We start from the raw sequence: 22,742 nt of genomic DNA on the forward strand, positions 1-22,742 counted from the left end.
CCCAAAATGCTGCTTTGGAGTTACCTTGCAAAATAAGTTCTTCTACCTAAATAATTACTTCTTGATACAGGTATGGGATCCCTTATCCAGTGAACACGGTATTCAGAAAGCTCTGAATTACGAGAAGGCCACTTCCCGTAAACTCCATTTTAAACAAATAACTAAAATTAAAAAATATATATATATCTTACTCTGTAACATTAAAACTCGTAACTTCATTTGATCCCAACGAAGCTATAATTAATCATTTTGGAGGCAAAACTATTTTGTTGGGTTATTTAAAGTTTAAATGTTCATCAGACTCAAATTATGGAGATCCAAATTACGGTAAAACCCCTTATCCAGAAAACTCCAGGTTCCCAAGCATTTTGGATTACAGGTCCTGTACTTGTAATCCATAAAAATATCAACAATGCAACATTTTAAAAGAGCTTCATTTAAATTATGTAAAATGATAGGAGCACAATCGCATATATTTGAAAACAGAAAACTTAGACCACTATATGCAGAACCTGCAGCAAGGATAGGTCCAAGTCCGTAAAGAACAGGGGGAAGGAAGGTAGACGCTGTAGAGATTTAGTACTAACTACTGGAAAGGTGCTTCCACCCCAACACATCTGTTTGGTGCTGTTTTCAATGGGCATAGTCTGTCATTGGTCAATCTGACATTGCTTTGCACTTGCCATTCAAAAGGGGGGACTAGATATAGCTCAGTGGCCCTGCTCTATACCAGCTGCAAAAGCACAATGTTAAGGGAAAGGGACTCAAATACAAGGGACCTCCCAGGTGTCTCCAGTCTCTTATTGCTGGCCTAAGCAACTTTGTAAAGAGTATTGCCAAAAGTAAATAGAAAATTCTGCATACCTGTGGCACCAATTCAGTGGCTTCTCAAGGCCATTTACCCTTACTTACAGGTGGATCTCATGAATTAGGATTTAGTCAACTTTTAGTTTCCTATTATTTAAGTTCATGGCATTCCAGTTAAGTGTCTGACCCTAGGAAAACTAGCTATTACATTGCTTGGTAATGGGCCTCAACCATTAGCATCATCCATGGTGGCGAGTCATGCCCAAAGGAAGTCACATGGGCTCTGTGCACAGGCTGACCACCAACATTTTGGATCCTCAAGGATACAGTATAAGCATAGTAGAATTATGAAGGAAGCCAAACATAGAAAGGACATTGCAACCTTTGCACTGAGGGATACCTTACAACTTCAGTTGCAGAAGGTACATTTAGCTCTGTTCTAATAAGAATCTGTAGGTCTTGCTCTTACAGATGCTTTTGTTATAGTGCTTGTGTTGGCTGCAAATAATGCAAAACTTCAACATTCCTAAAGAAGGGAGAGAGCAACAAAATATTGTCTCTGTGTTCCACTTGCCTTGCCTCGTCTCTTTCCCTGTGCCACCCTTTCCATTAAAAACACACCATAGATCTTTCATTGCTACACAACAGAGACCAATGTCCATTAAAGATGCTGCTGGTACTTTTCAGGGAAGTAATACCCTATTTTCTGGAGAAAAATTACATGTTGTGCGGCTATTGCTGCTCATTAAAATAAGGAGACTGCCATTTCTGGGAGTTGCAGCTGTTTCAGCTCAACATGAGAGAACTGTTACTGCAACTAGCAAGGAACCATCTACCAATTCAAAAAGTTTTGAATGAAGCACCTCTTACAAATTGCTCACCGCTCCTTTTAATTGGCTTTACAATACATCAAATTTGTGGGAAGAGAAATTCATTTACTTTTAATAATGCATCTCATTTTTATACACTCACTAATTTGGAGTTGCCATATGCTTCTTTTAGGGACAGGAACATTTCATGGCCTGACCTGAAATCTCTATTTCTTTGTACATTGGGATGAAAGGTGAAATCTCTCACCCATCCCCCTCTTAATCCTCTCTCCTGTTTTTCCCTTGAAAAGCAAAGACTCTGGGGCTAATGTAAGGGGGATCATTTTAACAAAAGTGTTGCTTTGGAATAAAGCTTCATAATGCCCCTTGCTCCATTTAGTTTTTCATAACTTTGGAGGTTGCTGCTTTTTGCACATTGAATGAGAATTTTATTGTAAACGCTCTTTCTATTTATTTGTAAGTATAATCTCCATTTAAAGGCGTATCTCTCTGCCTGTTTATATTCTTTGTATTGCTGGTTCAGACAGACCAAAACTGGTCAGACAGAACTTGAAATCAACGTATTTTGGAAAGCTGCTTAAATGTAATTTTGTTTTGTTTTTATTGCAGCTGGACTGACATGGCATATCATTGGTCTGTCGGCACACACACAAGGCAGATATTGGTGCAGAAGTATATGCATTTTTGCACCAAACCCTGTATGAGCCGACAGCCATATGAAACGCAAATCAAAGCAGCTGCAGCCAGGGATGGGAAAACAGCAGATTGTGTTTTTCACCACTGCACCTGGTCTAAAAGTATTAGGATGAAGACACACAGAACTACTAGTAGCAGCTACTTGTTGTTGCTACAAAATGTAAAAAAAAAGAAAAAAAAAACTGTCATATACAATACTGAGAATTGTCTCTGCTAGTAGTGTCTTTGCAAAAGCCAATTATCACTAGTGTCTATTTTGTAGCTGTGATAAGTAGCTGCTACTAGTAGCTCTATGTGTCTTCACCCTTAGGGTTTGGCCACACGGGCAGATTCGGGGAAATTAGTCGCCAGGTGACAAATCTTCCCCTGCCGAGTGCCTGCCCCCAGGCGATTTTCATTTTAGCTGGTGGAAGATTGGGGAGATTAGTCGCCGCAAAGAAGAGGAGATTTGTCGCCTGGCGACTGATCTCCCCGAATCTGCCCGTTTGACCAGACCCTTAAAATGCTCTGCTCTCTTGCAGGAGAATCATCCAGTCACTGTTGCCTTTCTAGATAACCTGAAGACCTTTGATTTAGTGTAGTTTCTATATTATAAACATGCCCATGTTCTACTATGGATTGCCCCTTTAATCCAATTTGCTGGGAAAGAAGTGGTTAATTCTGTTTATTACAGTAATTTGTGTTCTCTCCTGGTGTCAAAAGCTTTAACTTCTCACAGTCACCAGCTTGAATTCATCCGTCCATTGGGACATCCCCACGAATGTTAGTGGCGGCCCCTCTTGTCACAAACCATAGGGGATGTAGACAATGGGCAGGGGAGGAAGAATAAACCTTGGCATGTCCCTGCTTGAAAAGACTTGGGACAGAGGGGTCAGGGTGAAGGGGTGTGACAAATATGGCCTCTTATTCACTGGGGACAGGTCTTTGTACTTGTGCTGTCCAGATGGCCTCTGGAATAAATTAAATCTGGCAAAAGTCTAGCGCTACGACACTACTTGGGGGGGCGAACAATATGTGTTATTACATCGTTGAAGGTAAAAAGTAACTTTTCATTTACCTTGCTTTGTCATTCTTATCTCTTTCATGCCCTTTGCTACAGTATAATCCTATTATATCACCCAGTATAATATAATACTGTAGTCTCTAGTCAAGGAAATAAATAACTGTGAAATGTGTAAAACTAACATTAATCAGAATTCAAACAAATTTACCAACACCAGATATCCGATTTATAATCTTAACACCAGCTTGTCAGGTTGAAGCTGTATAGAAAAGTGTGGCCACTTCAGTACCCAACAATTGTAGAGCCCAGTATTTTTTGTGTCGTGTAAGGGTTCTGTAGAAAATGTTTCCACATGGCTGTAACTATCCATGTTTTTGTGTTTGGAATGTGTTTGGTGTACACGTACTTCTGTAAAGGCAAAAGAGGTTTGTTTTTTGCTCTAGATTCATCTTTCAAGATTATCCTACAAACTCTGCCCATCTGCTGACACGCTATGCAAATCATGCAGTAGCCCTCATACGTTCCAGCATCTAATGGAAAACACTGACACTGAGATCTATTGCTTTGTCCCACCCCATTACATTTCTTCCATTTTCCCTAAATACTTCCCAGCATGTTGTAATCAAAACAGTTTCCCATATCTAACCACCTGCACTTTTATACACAGTGAACTCTTGGTGCCAGAAAGTCTGAACTCAGATGCCACTTACATGATGGCCAAGTGTTGACACTATTGCCTCCCTGGTATGTTGTCATAGAGAATACTACTAAAAAAACAAGGCACATTCTTTATCTCTTACCTGAATATTTATCTTCCAGTGCATTTCCATCATACCTTTATTTAACTGCAGGCAGTCTGGTCTCCAAGATGTAAAGCTGGGCTTTTATGACCACTTGTTCATGCACAGGGGGCCTGAATTAGCAAATTGTCCCATCAGTCCTTGCAAGAATTACACTTTAGCTCATTAACCAGTAGGGAAGCCATATGGATCATTCCCACTTCAGCCATTCTTTCTATGGTGTCTTGACAAAGACCAGACAACGTGGGGCGACTGTTCTGCTTGTAAGAGGGTGAACCAAATGTTGTAATTGATTTGTGGTTGAAAGTTGATTGAATAATGCGTGTGAGTATGTGTTAAAATTGTTGAGTGTTATTTGGGTAATTGGCCACCAGGTGGTGCTCAAGGGTAAAAAGGTGTAATTTATTCCCCCACCAGAAGAGGGAGCCCAGAGTGCTAGAGGGTATAAAAGGAGGCCACACCCTAGAGTTGATGTCTTTAATGGGAGGATGCTGTCAGAGAAGGAAGCTCTGTCCTGAAGATCTACAGCAGGAAGGAAAGAAAGGTAGAACCTAGCATAGCAGTTTGTAGTTAGCAGGCACTAGGTGTCTGAGATATGAAAGCACGGGTAGTTTCTTGCCCCACCTAGGAGTGTAGTGGAAATTAGTTTTCCGTGGGCATCCCAAAAGTCAGGGACCCAGAATATAGGGAAGACACAGGATAGAGTTAAGCAGTCCTGGGGCAAGAAGAAGGACTATTGGTGATGCTGGTCGAGCCCTGGATTACTGAGACGGGAATGCTTGGCAGAGCGGTAAAGGGGTGCTAATGTGCACCGGATTGCCGAACCAAGCAGAGGAGGAGTCCGGAAGGTAAGAGTTAACCCTCCCTGAGATCTGGGATAGGCCCTAAGGAAACTGTGGTGGAAACTAAGGTCAGCTATGGCAAGAAAGTTAATGTTGCTTGAATGCTGTAAAACCGCAAGTGTGACTGATTTTTGTGATTTTAAATAAACCAGAAATATTTTTATTTAAAATTATTCTGACTCGCTATTGTTCCTGTAAGGGGTTAACAGCTGGAGGGCCCCCTACATGCTCATTCATTCAATTCCTGATCCATTTGATAACTGCATATTTGTCATCTATTCAAAAGGTGAGGATTGCTTTAGGAAGTCGGGCTGCTGCATGTCCTCAAAAAACACTTTTTGGAAAGTAAGCGCTTGGGGTGTCCATTACCTACAGAGACTGACAAATCACATGGCACATCGCCAAACGTTTTTCTCCAAATTCACAAACAAAGCTAATTTGTTTTTATGAACCTATTCTATCCCACTGGCTCTCAGCACAATTTTTAAGGGCTATGGGACATGGGAAGATGTTAAGTGATTTCTTCCTTGGGAGACTGGGAACCTAGAAACCAGTTGTTGGTTTAGATAGAACACTGGAAAACTACAGGGCAGAAAAATGAAGACCTACTTCAGAATGTATAACCGTTCCTCTCTCTCTTCATTCTAAAAGTGACTAAACTTTCTGCATTAACCTGTTCGTACATCTGCCATTCTGATGATTTACAGCATCTGCAGAAATGTAAGCGCAGTTCTAAGTGGCACTTTATTATACTCCTGATATAGGCTTGATATATCCAGCCCTGAAATGTAGGTCAGTGATCCTGATCAAACTGTGTAGAATATGATCATTTAAAAAAAACTGTGATATGCATGCAAAGTATAATTCTGTAGTATGGTGTATGGGCATTTAGACTGAAACCTATTCAATCCCCAGGAACAGTGAGGCATTTGTCCTTTTACTGCTGCTATGCAGTCTATTTGCATGTAATAGAATATTATATACAGTGGACATTAGGGAGCAACACAGATGAGAGCAAATATGGTGCAGCAGTACCTCACCCCATCTTACAACACATTAGCAGACTGAATCATGCGCAAATGAAGGATTTGATGTGTAATTCGCAGAGTTTATTGCATTGGCTAGACCTGTCATGGTGCCTAAATTTTTTAAAAAAAATAAGTTGTATGATCATTTCCACTTCTTTTTCCATCAGTGTTGTCAATTAAAACCTAAAACAAAAATAAATAATGCAAACATAGGTGGCTCCATTCTGACTACCAAGAGAGTAACATTTAACAGGTTGATTTCAGCTGATTAAATGCTTAAATAGTTCTAACCAATTTATTTTGAACATTCACTTCTCAGGGGAGGTTAATAGAAGGTCATACAACCCCTGCTAAACATTTACCATAGATAATCAAAATGTAAAACAACGATTTGCATTGGGGCTCGTGCAATGTACAGTAGTATGGCCCTTTCTGCTTCGTCCTGCTCATTTCAGCCACGATACGGAAACCATTAAAAAACTGAATACATTTGACCGCAAGGTGTAAAATGAACAGTTTGTCTGGTCTCACACTGAGTATGTTATTTTGCTAAACATAAGTTACTTTCCAAGTATCCAGAAATATTTGCTGGTACTTACAAGCAAGGAGTTCCAGAGGCCAAGGACTCTTGGATGGGCCCATCAGGTAGCAGCACCAAACTTGATTATTTTACTAGGTAACATGCATATTCAAGGGATTCTACTATTCTCCCCTTGACGAAATTGTACAAAAAACTTGTCGCCACATTATGCTTTAACAACATATAGGTGGCCTTTTGAAGGAGAATGGCCGCTCAAACTTACCATTTACGGAGGTGTATAGCACTCTTCCCATATGCATTCATATTTGATAGACAATAACTTGCTTGTTCAGATTTAACCCTATTTTACTTCAGTAAACTAAAGCTAAGAAAATTAACCTTTTTGCTAAAAGTTTGGCCCTCTCCCTAATGCAAACTCATAGACTTAAATATATTTAAGCCTTGTTGTTCTGTGGGATTCTGATTATAAGAAACCAGTGATGAGAAAAAAAAAGGGAATTGACATATTCCCTTTTCTCAACTAACATACAGATCTACAGTGGTAGGAGGAGGGTAGAAAGCAAAGACTGCTAAAAAAGAAAAGGTACTCGGCAGAAGTCGGTGTGCCCCCTCCTCCCAACACCACACCACCCATTCCCTCTCCCCTTTTTGGTATGAATCTGCTGTATCTCATTCCAAACACTAATTCCAGTTTAATTGCCACTGGCCCCGAAGCCTCTTCAATAGGAGCTAACAAATGGTTTGCAGCCCGCAAAGCTCCGTCAGGCTGCATTTTAAACGAGGCTCCCTTCGTCCGGCTCGCATGCCAATGAGCTAGCAAAGAAACGCCATGTTTACTAATTACCCACTCTGACTTCACACCCAGACTTCTATCACAGTACATTGGTTCAGCTGGAGACAAGACCCAGCTATAAAATGAAATGTAAATCTTTAGTGTTCAAAAAGTGCGTACTTTTCCCGTTATTAAGGACACAACTTTTTTGTGATAGATGCTTTTTTATAAACTATAAAACAAAATATTTACATAAAGCAAATGAAACATGTTCTATATGAACACTTGCAGACCTACAGCATAATATTCTTACAAGACTCAATAATTATTGATATTTTTCAGCTCCATTTGGTATAGGTACATGAGGCAGCTTTCCTAATGCCTCATGGTGTTGCCCACAATGGGCCTCCCTATATTCAGAGTATGGGTGCTTCTTGCAACCTAATGCAAGCAATAGAATAGCACCCACTGATTTTAGATTGTAAGCTCCAGGGATGGGCAAATTTGACCTGTTTCGTTTTTTGATTTGCGATGCCATTTTTGCAGCAAAACAAGGAGAAAAAATTTGCCTATCCCTAAGCTCCAAAGAGTAGGGTTGACTTCTGTCTTTCATTAGTTTATTTCTTTGTATATTTGTTGTAAACACCCTTCTGTGGTTCAGCACTTCCGAAAATGTTGGGGATTTTAAACACTTGCCCATAGTAATACATGTATGAATAATTATCATATGCATAGGAAGAATATCGCTTCTACTCTAACAGAAAATAAATTCTAAAACATTCTTTAGTTTATTCCAAGTTAAGAAACCACACTGCTTTTCTGCAGTAATCTGAAATATGGCCATTCTACAGTTCCTCAAGCAATTTATTGCTTACAATTGAAGCTTACTATTCAGTAACATATTGAATATTTCCCTAAACCAGTTTGTGAACAAACACATCCCTTTCTATTTGCTTATCACACATTTGTTCTGTGCTAACTAGCATCTTTTATGGCACGGACCGTGTAAATTCTCAGGTCATCCTCTTCATTGTGCAGATGGCTTTTTATATTCTAATTAACTTATTTTCATGTCCTACAAAATTAATGGTATACACTTCTCCATACTTGGTCCCTATTCTTGTGGCCATGTGGCCTATTGTGTGAGTGTACAGTATAGGCCTCTCATACACACACATCTTGGTTACCGTGGAAATGAATAGCAGACGGCTATGGAGGCCTCCCCTTGTCTGTATTTAAATGCTGCTTAATTTGTAATCTTCTTTTAGAAGAGCGAAAAAGACATTAAGTCGTCGGCTCTATGAATAAGCCTGTAGGTTCGTTTGTATGTTTGTTTCATTTATTGAATACTAATTTTGATGTTTTTTTTTAAACTTCCCTTTTAAGGGCTAGGGAAAGCTCCTTGCTGAATTCTTCAAAGATGTACAATTTCAGATAATTTCTTGGGTGATTAATTTGGCCAAACCGTAATTGTCCACCTGCAGCCCCCACCGCTAATGTAATTTTATCTTGTAAAGAAAAACAGCAGTTTTCCAAGGTGAAGCAGGGGAACAGAGCTGGAGAACACATGCAAGCGAGCCCTAGAGCTTTTGCAACCCTTAGTGCTCTCGCTTTACTGTCCAAGGCTGTAGTAAATGACCCTCCCTTATTGCATTCCTTTTAAAATAGCACCTCTTAAGAAATTCATATTTAATTCATGAAATTATAGCTCAATTTCTTTTCTCCTGCTACATTAAATGCTATCTATTGTGTTCCAAAATTCTTCCCTCTATATTTTGCAGCATAGTTTTTTTTTTTTTTTATAGTTACAGGAATGCCACAAATTTGAGGGGTTGATAAACCCTTAGGTATAAATAATAAACACAGAACATTTTATTATTTGTTCTTCCGTTTTGCTGTATTTTAGCATTCTTGCTGCTTAATCTATAATAAAGTAAACGAGGTAGAGTTATCTGTAATAATAAACAGCAGGCTGTGATTATTATTCCCAGACTTGGTGCTACTGTACATATATAAAATTGCAGAGTAGTTTCTTTAATTATTGTGATTCTATTTTAAATCTGATTGCACCATTGTGCCATTTCTTGGCAAACAGAGAAGAATATTATCATACAATAATTGAAAAATGACTTATTGTATAAGTGTTACCAGAGGAACAGCGCTTTTATTTGTCTATTAAATGTGTGTAATTTGTCTTGGACTGCTCTGCATGATGCCCAAATATCTAAAATGTGTTCTTGCGGATATGGCATCCTGTTGCTCTTTTTATTATAATTAAGTGTTATTATCCTCATTATTATTATTATTGTCATTCATTTGAAAATATATGAATTGGACACTTTCTTGCTGCATTATTTTGTCCTATGAGAAGTGTGCCAAAAGGGGATATTATGTGCCAAAGTTCTGTATATGAAGGGCAAAAACCAACAGGTAATAAGCTGAAAAAGAATAAGCTCTTAGTTGGCTCACTAAACACATGAAACAGGCATTTTCGTTCTGACCTCCGCCTTGTGTACCTGCACTCAAGCGGAAGCTGTACTTTTCAATGCAAATGAATGGAGCTAGGGAAGGGAGTGGATCCGGTTCTCTCAGAAAAACTTGTTGAAAAATTAATTTCAGACATTTGCCATAGCAGGCTGTGGGGGGATTTATTTGGCTTGTGTATACAGTACATGATTTTTAGTAGCTAATGTTTGCCATTTCCATAATGGACACAAATACGAATTTATATTATTTATGTATTTTTAACATAATTTGGATCTTCATACTTCAAGTCTACTATAAAATCATGTAAACATTAAATAAACCTAATAGGCTGGTTTTGCTTACAATAAGGATTACTTACACGTATATCTTAGTTTGGATCAAGTACAAGGTACTGTTTTATTATTACAGAGGGAAATCACTTTTAAACATTTGGATTATAAAATGGTCTCTATGGGAGACTGCCTTTCTGTAATTCGAAGCTTTCTAGATAACGGGTTTCTGGATAACTGATCCCATACGTGTATAGCATTTCTTAGTGGGTATTTTACCCTGCAGAGAAATGCCTCATACCCCCACCATGCTTCCTGTCATTCTTATGCATACAGAATATAAACGTATATCAAATGTTTGCTTTGCTTTACTGACCAGAGAGAAGCCTAGTAAGAACTGTCATGCAAAGCTGTTTTAGATGTATAGTTTCTTAATTTAAAACTTGTTTATTTTAAATCTCCCCTGTACTGGTGAACTAAAGCAGAAAAATGTATTTTCCTAAATATTTCAGGCTCGGACATGGCTGTGTTCTGTCTACTTTGTGGAAAGCGCTTTCAGACACAGACTGCCCTGCAGCAGCACATGGAGGTCCATGCAGGAGTGAGAAGCTACATCTGCAGTGAGTGCAACCGGACTTTCCCCAGCCACACAGCACTCAAACGCCACCTACGCTCACACACAGGTAAGCAGGCCCTAAGGATACTAGCACCAAGGATATGTCCTACTCCATGGGTGTAACTACAAAGCAAGCAGACCCTGTGGCTGCAGGGGGCCCAGGAGTTATAATGAGGCCGAAATAATGAGCAATTTCAACATATATTTGCAAAACAGAACAATCAGTAGATATGATGGGGGCCCTAAAATAAATGTGCTGTGGGGCCCAGTAACATCTATTTACTCCACTGGTCTACTCCTGAAAAACCATTTTAACAGTCACTCAAATGTGGCGGATCCTCTACTAAACAACAATATAGCCCTGGTTCTGTTGTGTTAAATACAGTTGTTAGCTTGCCTCACCAAAGGCATGTAGCCCGCACCTTTGTCTTTAAATATTTATATGAATAATGATGCAGCACTGTAAAATATGTTGGTGCTCTAAAAATACATGTTCATAATAATACTGTGCTAGAAAACACAGTAAGTAGTGCTCCAATTTTAATGGTATGTTAAAGCCCCTAAATATGAGTTAAGTTGTTAACAAAGTTGGGTTAATGTTGGTGGGCACAGAGGTGGATGTGCGCCAGATCACCTGGGAACGTGTACTTAGAAATCACTAGGGTGGCAGCTAGGGGTGGCACTAGGGTGGCAGCTAGGGGTGCTGTACATGACAAATGGTAAAATAGGCATGTGCTTAAGTTCTCCTTTATTTATTTTCAGACAATATAATGTAAGTACAATTCCCTTATAAAAAATCTCATCAGTCTAAAATAAAACAGAAGACTATAAAAGTTTTTCCTCCAGGTTATGTTGCCATTTTTACCCCCAATATAATCAGTCATTTTTATGGATTGCAACTACAGCAGATGCCTTATTATGAGTCATAAATAACTGTGTTTTGTGTGCAATCTGTTTTAATATAACCCTACCTGAAGCATGGAGATGGGTCTGCAGGGATCTTTATTATTTTGTGTTCTCAATCTCACCCTCACCCCCTTCAGTTATTAGCTACCAACACAGCACTGATGTTAAATACATGTAAGTTATTCCTGGATCAATCAAACTCTTTTTTTTTAATGTAAATAATCACCATTGGCCAGTGGAGGACACATTAGTCTGGTGAGGATGGTAGGAGGTGTAATAGGAAGACAATTGATCCCCCCTTGTCTTGTGCTGCAGAGCGGCGCGTGCTTTCATTAATAATGCAGAAGGTGTCTTCAGCATGCGTGCCCAGTCTGTGTGCTTAACATCAGCAGCTGTGTTTGATAGCAAAGCCGCTGTCAGCCTCTTGGCATTGATTTAAAGGGGACTCTACGTGTACCATACTCTCAGCTGTTGAATTGGGGTGAGACAGCAGTTAGCCACATGGAAAGTCCCAATATCTGACAATAGAATTGCTGTCTATTCAAAATAATGAAAACTTCAACTAGAAAGATGTGCACATTAAAGGAACAGATTCAAATGTACAGAAATTGAACAGTGGGTAATAAAATATTTTTAACACCACTTCATTGTCTGTGATAGTTTAACAACCCAACAATGAGGGTTTGTGCCCTTGGCCACCCTTTTTGACTTTTGTGTGCCACAAAAGTGTGTTTTGTTTCAATAAAAGAGAAGTTTTAGGGCGATTCCCCTTTTCAAATATTTCCAGCTTTGTCAACTGTTACTCTAGAAAACAAAATGGCTTCTGAAAATCTTTAAAACCCAGATCCAACCTAGCCCACAAAACTTTAACCTGCATGTGACCCTTAGCCAGGAAATGTTGCCATTGTAGGACCCGCACGAAATCTGTACCCGCGTCTTTTCATTCGGTGAGCTACTTCTGTGTACACCTCTGGTTCCAAGACAAGAGGAGTGCTCTTCCCTAGTCGGACCCGCACCCAACCCTAACCTGCAATGGGCACCTAAAATTCAACCTGAACCTGACCAACCGGTGGTAAAACTGTGGGTCTCTGCGGTTTTCTGGTCAACCCACACATAATTAAAACACCACCACTCCACCAGTGGGGACACCCACCCCATGCTGCTTCTGCCTCTGTTCCAGTTCCTCCTATGGCGCGCACTTCCCGGGTTTTACGTGCCGGGTGCGTGACGTTATCAAGTTCATTTGGCGCGAAATTTGAATATTTAAATGAACTTTGCGCCCCATAACTCATTGCCCGTTGTTAGGTCTAATCTGATTAGTTTCCTGGGTGCGATTTGTCTGTGAATATTCTGGTTTTGATCCCTTCCTCTCTGACTATCCTGAACTCTGCCGTTATTGACCCTTGTCTGCCTGACCATTGTTGAACGCTGCCTGTACCGACCCGGTCTGTCTGACCCTGTTTGAACTCTGCCTGTACCGACCCCGGCCTGCCTGACTATGCTTATTGTCTGCTCCTTGAACTGTTGCCTTCTGTCCAACCTTGTTAAACATACGTGCCCCTTCGCTCGTTCAGAACTCTTGCTTTGCTCCTCTCAGGTTAAGGCTTGGCAGCATCTGAGTAGCTGAGGGCTCCTCCCGAGGCCAAAGACAGCTGCTACAGGTGTAACATTGAGCCGTGACCAAGGAGCCAGGCACTTGTTCTGAATTTTGGGAGCCGTACTTGACACGCATGTTGAATATGGATTAGAAGATTGTGTGCAGAACAAGTATGATGTTTGTCAGTTTGTAGGTTCTTTATAATTGTTTTGCTTTCACCATCAACACATTTGCCCCAGGGACATCTCCCCTGGTGAACACTATGGGGCAGATTTATCACAGTGGGAAATTTAGAGCTCACCACAGAAACTCGCCTACTTTCTATATCATCATTATATTATCAAACGGTGAACTTTAACTTTCACCCACTGATTAAATACACTTCTAAAACTCCCATAGGAATGTATCAAAAGTGGGAAAGTTTTTCTGTGGTGAGTGCTATTTAGACACTTTGATAAACCTGTTTACCTATATCTGGAATTATTGGAAAAACACAGTATCTTGGGTAAAAACATGCCAATCTGCAAGCCCAATATTGAACTTCACAAACTCAAGAATGAGCCCTATAGTATCTTAATTGCATGGCTTTCTATAGACACAACTATACAGGGTTACAGGAATGAACTGTCAGTTATGAAATTGAAAATGATACAACCTCATTCAAGGCTGTGCTTTCAAATAAATGTGTTTTGGCATCCTATTGGTTTATGTTGAGTTCTGGCCACTTCTGAGTGCTGGTGTTTGTGGAATAACTGCAATTTTGCCAACTCCCCCTGGAAGCCCAAGGGTTACAGTGACCAGGAAACTCGCTGTGAATTTTATTTTTTTAATCAAGTGTTTATAGTTTGCAGCTGGAAATAAAGAGCCTAATAAAAGAATACAAGTAGATAGAGCGCGTGTAACTAGGAGGACAATTTATGCAGAGGCACAGCCGCGGCCTGACACCAGGATAATGAAAAAACGTAGGTCATTGCGGATGACTTAAAGTCTCCGGGAGTCGGGGAAAATGTATGAAGCGGCGAGAACATTACACGCTTGGCAGGTCGGCCAAGGAAAAAATACAGGCACCCCTGTTCCCCCGCTGTAAATGCGAGGGCCTCCAATCCGCAGCCCGCAGAAAATTGCAATTACAGTGACAAGTGGAATCAGTAATATTTTAAATATTCATGAGCTGGGGCTGCGGTGATCAATCTGCTTTTATTGTCCTTGCTCTGCCTTCTGACATAAATAAGGAGCCACAGGCCTGTCTCCCTCTTTATTATATTTTCTGTCTTGTAGAGTTGGTTGACTGCTGCTGGGAAGGAAGTGTGCCATTTCTATGTCTGTATGAATGTGTATGCACAAACAAACATTTATACAAGAGCTGTATTCTGATATTTAGCACTGTTTTGTTGTGTTATCATTTCTAAGCATTTTACAACACATGTATGTTTATTTTATATGCCAGTTAATTACACTGTGTGGCACTGGTCCTGTTCCTTCCATTTGTATACATCGTTCCCTGTATGAAGCGGTGCATTCAATATGTTTGTGTATATATTGTGGGTAATTGCTCATATCAGCAGGTAGGGCTCAGGTAAACCGTTCTTACAGAGGAGACAGGAGGCTTAGGTTTGCTACAAAACTGAACAGGCTCCTGCCTGGGATTTATTGTTCAAACTGGACAAACTTAAACAGGCACAAGTTCCGTGCTATAACGGTCAATTACAAGTGAAATCCTCACCGATTTGCAGGTTTACAGGACACAGGAAAACAAACTCCTTACTGCTGTCACAAGTCAGTCCCTCTTTGGAGTTTAAGTAGCACACAGGTTGTTCCAAGAACTACACTCTAACTTCCAGTACAACCCCCTTTCACAGCCAGGCTACCTTAAAAAACCCCACCTTTGGACTAATTGGACAGCTTACTGGTTTTTCTTTGCTCCAGTATCCTAGCTTGTTTTACCCTGGAGATTTAAAGGAGCCAATACCTCAGGCTGGGTGCTATATACCTCCCATCATATACAGCCAGCCTACTGGGACAGAGCTCTTTGTCACAATATGTATATTATATCAGGAGCACTTTCATAATGACTGTGTATCTGTATGTCATGCTATAAGGAACCAAACCAGGAAAGTATTTATTTTGTGTTTCAGGTGACCATCCTTACGAGTGTGAGTTCTGTGGCAGCTGCTTTCGGGATGAGAGCACATTAAAGGGACACAAGCGCATCCATACAGGGGAGAAGCCTTATGAGTGCAATGGCTGCGGGAAGAAATTCAGCCTCAAACATCAATTAGAAACGCACTACAGGGTTCACACAGGTAACCTCATTAACCTTCCAGAATATTTGCTTTCAACTATGCAGGTCTTCATCCTTAGATTTCCCAGCATTAGCAGTGGCCACATTGCAGCCTGCAAACTTAAACTGCACTGCAACAGTGATTTTATAAAATTATTTGCAAAATGATGTCCTTTATAGGAGACGTACCTTAAATAAAGTCCCTTTTTCTAGTATCCTAGACTTGACACCTGTATTTCATGCGCTATGTGCGCCCTTACTATGGTTTATAGCAGCAGGTACATGAGCGTGATTGATGACTAGGTACTGTTTTAGAACCCCAAATCCCTTAAAGCATTACAGGACAAAAATCTCCTTTAGAAGGTCTTAAAGGGGAACAAAACTTCCCCCACCATCCAATACTGTCAAAAGTATAACCTTTGTACCTAGTGTTGCCACCTGGCTGGTATTTTACAGGCCTAGCTGGTAAAACACCTGCCAAGACCGGAGCCAGTATTACAAATTTACCAGCAATGTAGCTGCCAGTAAATTTGTAATACTCTTGAGATTAGCCCTTGGCCTACCACCAAGCCACCCAAATTTTACCTTATTTGTATGCAGACCCGGTCCTGAAGCATCCCTCCTGCTGTCACAGCATCATAGTCCCACCTATTTTGCATCATAGTCCCACCCCTTTCGCAACAGCGACCACCCCCCTTTTGTACCCGTCCCTCTCATGTCGGCAAAAAATGTTCATAAAGATGGCAACCCTATTTGTATCTCCTATAAAAATACACAGCAGGTTTGGCAGGTGCCATCTCAAGCTGCTTCAGATCCTCTTTTGTCAGATCGCCAATCTAGAGAATGTGCAATTCAAGCTTCAACTGCGCATGATCCAGCTGGCAAGTTCTGGCAGAAGAGGCTCTGAAGCAGTACAAGATGGCACCTACCAACCCTGTTGTACAACTCAGCATTTTTATTTACAAAAATAAGTACACTTTTGAAAGCCCTCAGCACGGGGAGCGGATAAACCAAAAGACCTATGGAGCAGGCACTCAAAGTGAAGGCATTCTTCCACCAGGCAGTTGTAATAAAGTAAAAAGAGTTTATTAATTCCACAGCTTTATGCGTTTCGTGTTGCAGAAAAACACACAATGCCTAAAGCTGTGGACATAATGATCTTTTCTGCTTGGTTACAACTGCCTGGTGGAAGAGTGCCTTCATTTTGAGTGCCTGCTCCATAGGTCTATCGGTTTATCCGCTCCCTGTGCTGAGGGCTCAGGGCGATGCACCTGGGCCTCTTCCTTTATGTGGTGAGTGATCGCTCTACTTTTTAGAAACCCTTCCTTCATTTACTTTATACTGATGCTCACCACACCACAAAATACATACCAGTTTAATTTAGTGCCCTTCTTTCTTTTTCACCCTACAGGTGAGAAGCCCTTTGAATGCAAACTGTGCCACCAGCGTTCCAGAGACTACTCTGCCATGATCAAACATCTCCGAACCCACAATGGAGCATCTCCTTACCAGTGTACCATCTGCCTGGAGTACTGCCCAAGCTTGTCTGCCATGCAGAAACACATAAAAAGCCACAAGCCTGAAGACATACCTGCTGACTGGAGAATTGAGAAAACCTACCTATACTTATGTTATGTGTAAATGGACAAGCCAAGATTGTGTTGGGGGTGAGGAAGGAGGTGTTTGGAACACTGAGCAATATAAAGAGTTTGAAAAACCCATTGAAGGGCAAAAAAATCAAACACATCCAAAATGTTTGGCCCTTTTATGGAGTACCAAAAGCTACTGTGATGCAGTTGTTCAGAGGAACAATATTTCTCTCATTTATCTTGACAGACAGATATCTCGGTATCACACTAGACAGAGATGATGCACTGCAACCTGTTTCTTGAGAGATGTTAAAAGGATTCTGTGATATTGCTCTAGAAATTCACATTGTTACCTAAATGTGCGCCTCACCCCATGGATGTCAATGGTTTTCCATTTCTTCAGCATTTGAGTATTACAAGTTAGTGGACAGCTTTATTAAGAGTAGGAGAAACACTGGTGCTTCAAATATGAAAGTGTATATTTTGGCAGACTGGATCCAAGACGGCTGTGGGCCCCAATGTCTTGAGAAGCTGGTGTTCGAAACAAGATCATTTAAAGCAAATCCCGATACTATCCTAATGAGAATTCCAGCACAGTATTGACTTTAACTCAGTTTACACTTCATCTCCACAGAAAGGACGCTGAAAAGAAGGTCTGCTGACCCAGATGAATAATTACCGCATAAGGCCATAATCATTAGTTGTACGATACATAAATTTTATATTTGTACATTGATTCAATAATTTCCCTATTTTTGTAGCACTGGAAGGGGGGTTTGAAACCTCGTGAATTGAAATTTACTTTCAATATCCTTTATATCCACTGATAATCATTTATAGTTTTTGTTTTGTACATAAAGCTTCTGTGTGTATGTATATGGTTATCTTTCATCTTTGCCCCCAAGTTTTCCTCTATTTCTTTCTCACCCTGGGTCAATAGGTTCCTGGAGAGTAACATGCTGCCTGCCACTTCTGCTTAAGGGATTTTTTTTTTTATGTTGAAAACATTTTTTGTTCTATTCGAAAATGTCTTCTTCGCTTGTTGAAAAAATAAGGCTGCACCTGCTAAAGCAAGCCTAGAGATCAGAGACACTTGGCACTATAGATAACGACAGCTGATGTAGACCTAGTTAGGGTACAGATGGAAACAGTAGGCCTGATTTAGGCCAGAGTAGTATATGTATAGTTAGGCCACGCTCCCTGCTGTGGCATGCTGTATTTATCGAGGTCTTATCAGTGTGAGACCTAGCCAGTCTATGGTTGATGGTATTTTGTGTATACGGACGTACACATTGGGCTCAAATCTTCCCGAATTTGAGTCCCTTCATGGATGTGTTTGGTTTGTTTGCTTGTCACCCACCCGCACAAACAAATCCCTCTTGTGACGGCATCATCATCTCTTCACAGAGGCCTAGAGTACAATAGGGGGCTGCTTCTTTGTATTATATCATATGTTACTATGTTTAGCACATTGTACTTGAATTCATTTTTTTTATGACCTCATAAGCATATTTTTTTGCCGCTGCCTATTAAATTGCATTTTTTTTGTTGCTGACACATTGGAGGAAAGGAATGTGCCGAATGAAAAAGAGCAAGATTAGACATTGTGCCATGTTTATTAATCTTTTGTACCAAATGTGGTATTTTGTTTTGCGTTGACCTGGCTCATGTGCATTATTGCTAGAGCTGTTTTTTTATTTTGTTTTCCTTTCAATGTTCATAAAAGCTACCTCTAAACCCATTTACTACCAGAGGGGCGTACACCATATTGCAAAGCAATATATAATAGGCTCCTCTGGCAGCGCAAGGGTTACTTAAGATGTTTTCGGTTTTAAAACACAGTTTTGTGTTAATCTTACGTTATGCTTAATATTTTCATCTCATATTTTACATGCAATTTTGTTGTGGTGTCTTTTTTTTTCTTGCAATTAAGCTGCATTTATTGCAAAATATAACAGGTCTAGGGGATACTTTTTGTAGATAACCTTGAAGGGGAAGCTAGAGCCGCAAACTATGCTTATAATGAATGGATCTGCGTTGCAGGCCTTTCTGGCGTTTAACTGGTTAAGAGACGGTTTGCTTCTGCCATTTTAATCCTACACAGTGAACCTGACACGGACATACAGAAACAAAATAGCTCCCCAAATTAGAGAGTTTTTTTTTTTTTTTTATGTAGGTCTGAGGGAAGGGTGGGAGGGCAAGTGAAGGAACTGTGACTGAAACTTGAATTTGTTAATAGAAAGTAAAGGGTTTTTGTTTTGTTTTATTCATAATGTGAAGGCGATAAAAGTATTAAATTTCTCAGTAGATAAAATATATTTTTTTTGTTTCACAGTCCACCCCAATGCAGACTTCTGCATTAAAACATCTAAGCTGGTTAACAAGTTCACAACGAAATCTCAATTTTTTGTTTTTTTCTTGATTGGACGATATCGAACGCACTAGTTTTAGAGATGGAAGAATGTAAATCGGCATTTCCAGAAATGTTTTATTGTTTTTCCTATTCCCAGCCCAGCCTTCTCCCTCTTGATTACTAGGACATTGGAATGGGTAGACAATATATTGGAAGTGAATGAGACAAGATTTTTGCAAAGTTGTGATATTTTTGTAATATTTGTTAGTCTTTTTTTGTCAGTTTGGACCTAAATATGTTTTTCTTTTGTAATGTGAACAGGACTTTGTGTGTGTGTGCACATGTGTGTGCTACGGGGTGTGTGCTTCTTCACACGTATGATCGCACTGTACCTTGCGTGTTCAAGTTTAACAAAACTCATACAGTATTGTGCTTAATTGGAAGAGTCGCTTCTGCCTGGCATTGGAATGAGACGATTGCTGCTGGTTTGGGAGGGGAGTCCAAATTGAGGTCCTGTAATCCTTATCCGTATCAAATGGAGACATTTTAAAAGTACAGGTATGGAACCTGTTCTCTAGAATGCTCAGGACCTGGGGTTTTCTGGATAAAAGGAATCTTTCTGTAATATGGAACCCCCTTGTATAAAATAAAAATCATCATAAGGCTTAATAATATCTTATGGGATCAAATGCAGGCCACTATTTTATTAATACAGAGAAAAAGGAAATGTATTTGTTTAAAATGGAGCCTGGGAGATGGCCTCCATGTAATTTGAAGCTTTTTAGATAACGGATCCTATACCGGTATTATGAACCAACTTTCATATAAATCTTCTATTTCCTAGTTGACAAATTAGACGTGCCATCACAATCTGCTCCAAAAACGATTAAAGCCGTCGAACCCCTCAAACCATAATGCAGTAGATCTCATTCTTGTGCCATACCCACCGTAAATTGTCCCAGAAAAGGCTTGTCAAATCTCTGTGCCTGAATATTTTTTTGTTTTGTTTGTTTTTGTATTAAAATCTACAAAAAAAAAAATGAAAAAAATAAAACAATGCAGGAAAACTGCATCCAGCTACAAAAAGTATGTATACATTTCTGCTGTTTCTCTCACAATGTAACAGAGCAGCGTGCTTTGGATGTATGACCAGGGGTGGACAATACCACAAGTAATTCAATCATTTCACTTCCGTTAATATCCTTATTACACAGAACCAAAAGTTATTAGAAATCCATTCATTTGAGCTGCCCCTTTAATTAGCAACGGTTAAGGTATACATACACTTTAAAGCTGGCCATAGACGCAAAGATCCGACCAATACATGCCGAGAAATTATCGTCAGCCGACAGAAATCGAGGATTTGAATGATCGGATCTTTGCTTCTAGGGCCAGCTTTAGCTTTTCATTAGTGTTGGCTTTAATAGAGCTGAATAAAGTGCTTCTTGATATTAAGTTTTAATTCACTACCTTTCTGTATCTGACCGATGCAAATAGTCTGTTCATAGTTCAACCGGTTGATTTGGCCGAATACTATATACAGTAACTAGTCTTTGCTTGTCTTAAGTCACCCAGATTTTCCACCAATTTCTTAGTACCTAAATGTTTCCTTTGTTAGGAAAATAACACGTTCATCAAGTTGCAATCTATTATTGTAACATTCATTTGATGCCACATCAAGAAAGCAAGGCTTGACCTTAGGGCAATGACACGCTCAGATTCAGGGAGATGTAGTCGCCCAGCGACAAATCTCCTCTTCTTCGGGCAACTAATCCTCTTGAACTGCCTCCTGCTGGCTAGAATGTAAATCGCCGGTGGGATGGCAATCGTGAGCTTCGTCACCTGAAGTTGCCTCACAAGGAAACTTCGGGCGACTTCGGAAAATTAAGCTCTCTGAGTGCCACCCACACGGCGATTTACATTCTAGCCAGCAGGAGGCAGTTCAGGGAGACGAGTCGCCCTGAAGAAGAGTCAATTTATGAGCTGCAAAGGCACATGGATCATAATGTGAAATAGATGTTTTGCCTTTAAACCTGGCTTCTTTCAAAATGTCTTTTTTTTTGAATGGAAAACAAATGCTCTGGTTCCATAGTACTACCAAATTTGCACTGATTACAGATTGTGCATTTTTTTTTTATAAATGACCATCACTGGGATGCAATCCAAAGCAGTCAGTCTGCTCCATAGTCTTAATTGTACTTCTCAAGTAGTGTTATGCATGTGCTCTGAAAGAGACCTGGTTAAACATCATAATCTGTCCTTATATAAGTGTACATATTGTAGCATTGCGGACCAACTGCCCCAAGGGACCTAGCAAAGAATCATTTAATTTACCATTTATTTTCCCTTGTCTCTTTTATTTTTCTTTGTTTTATTTTTGGATATATTTTTTTCTGTTCTTCTCCCCCCCCCCCAGTTTATTCTGCTAGCCTCCATGTCATAACAGCACAAGTGCCATACGCAAACGCTGTCCTAATACGAAGAGATGAATAATAAATAAAGAATATAGTGTTTAATGAATGGATGTTAACCCCTTTTCTGCTGGAGCTTTCAGCAATGCTTTGATGATGACTCCTCCAGCACTTAAGTGGCTACTTTTTAAGTCTACCTCAGCACCCGCCGCCTATGTTAAAAGGGGTGCCCGCTGGCTTTGTTGCCTATTTTTTTTTATATTATTTTTCATTTTGGTCTTTGTTACATTCTTCTTTGATTTTTTTTTCTTCTTTTAATTAAAGCAGCGGCTCATGCAAGCAAATGTTTATTAGTTCAATGTTAGTTCAAATGTGATGCAAATTGCATTGTTCTTGCATACTTTCCTTTATTTGAGATCTGTACATTTTTACATTAGCAGTTCCCAAAACATTGTTCTGAGGGTAGACTTGAGATATCTTTGTCCCGTCATCATTTAGATGACCACCCATTCTTGCATAATTCCTTTTATAAACAAGTTTGGTGATGTGCAAGACCAAAGTGAGAATTTACTTATAGTGAACAGTTAATGGGTTCTCATAGCTTTTTTTTTTTCTTGCAGTTTGGTAACTGTAAATAGACTTCTTTTTATGGTTTCAATGGCTATCTAGATCCAAATATCCCTGGATTCTCAGCTAGATTCTCTGGATTCTCAGCTAGAAGCATCGCAAAGATGTGCTTAAGGGTAAGGTCACACTGGGCGTTTCGGGGAGATTTAGTCGCCTGGCAACTAACCGCCTCTTCTTCCGGACGCTAAGCACACGCGGCAATTCGTTTTCCGAAGTTTCATTGTGAGGCAACTTTGGGCGACTTTGGAAAACGAATCCCCTTGCGTGTGCTTAGCGCTGGCGATTTT

At 40.0% G+C, this 22,742-nt stretch overlaps 1 protein-coding gene across 4 annotated transcripts in view; it reads left to right on the top strand.

Moving 5' to 3' along the window:
- Positions 1-20,503, top strand: part of zbtb16.S (zinc finger and BTB domain containing 16 S homeolog) — a 94,685-nt gene extending 74,182 nt beyond the window's left edge. For all 4 annotated transcript variants that reach the window (XM_018227815.2, XM_041571400.1, XM_041571401.1 and 1 more), the window contains 3 exons: positions 10,588-10,758; positions 15,330-15,497; positions 16,887-20,503. In XM_018227815.2, coding sequence (XP_018083304.1) covers positions 10,588-10,758; positions 15,330-15,497; positions 16,887-17,116 — 569 coding nt within the window. In that variant the 3' untranslated portion in view covers positions 17,117-20,503. The remainder of the gene's footprint in view (positions 1-10,587; positions 10,759-15,329; positions 15,498-16,886) is intronic.
- The last annotated feature ends 2,239 nt before the right edge of the window (positions 20,504-22,742 follow it).

Source organism: Xenopus laevis, chromosome 7S, assembly GCF_017654675.1.
Source record: "Xenopus laevis strain J_2021 chromosome 7S, Xenopus_laevis_v10.1, whole genome shotgun sequence".
Classification (NCBI taxonomy): Eukaryota; Metazoa; Chordata; class Amphibia; order Anura; family Pipidae; genus Xenopus; species Xenopus laevis.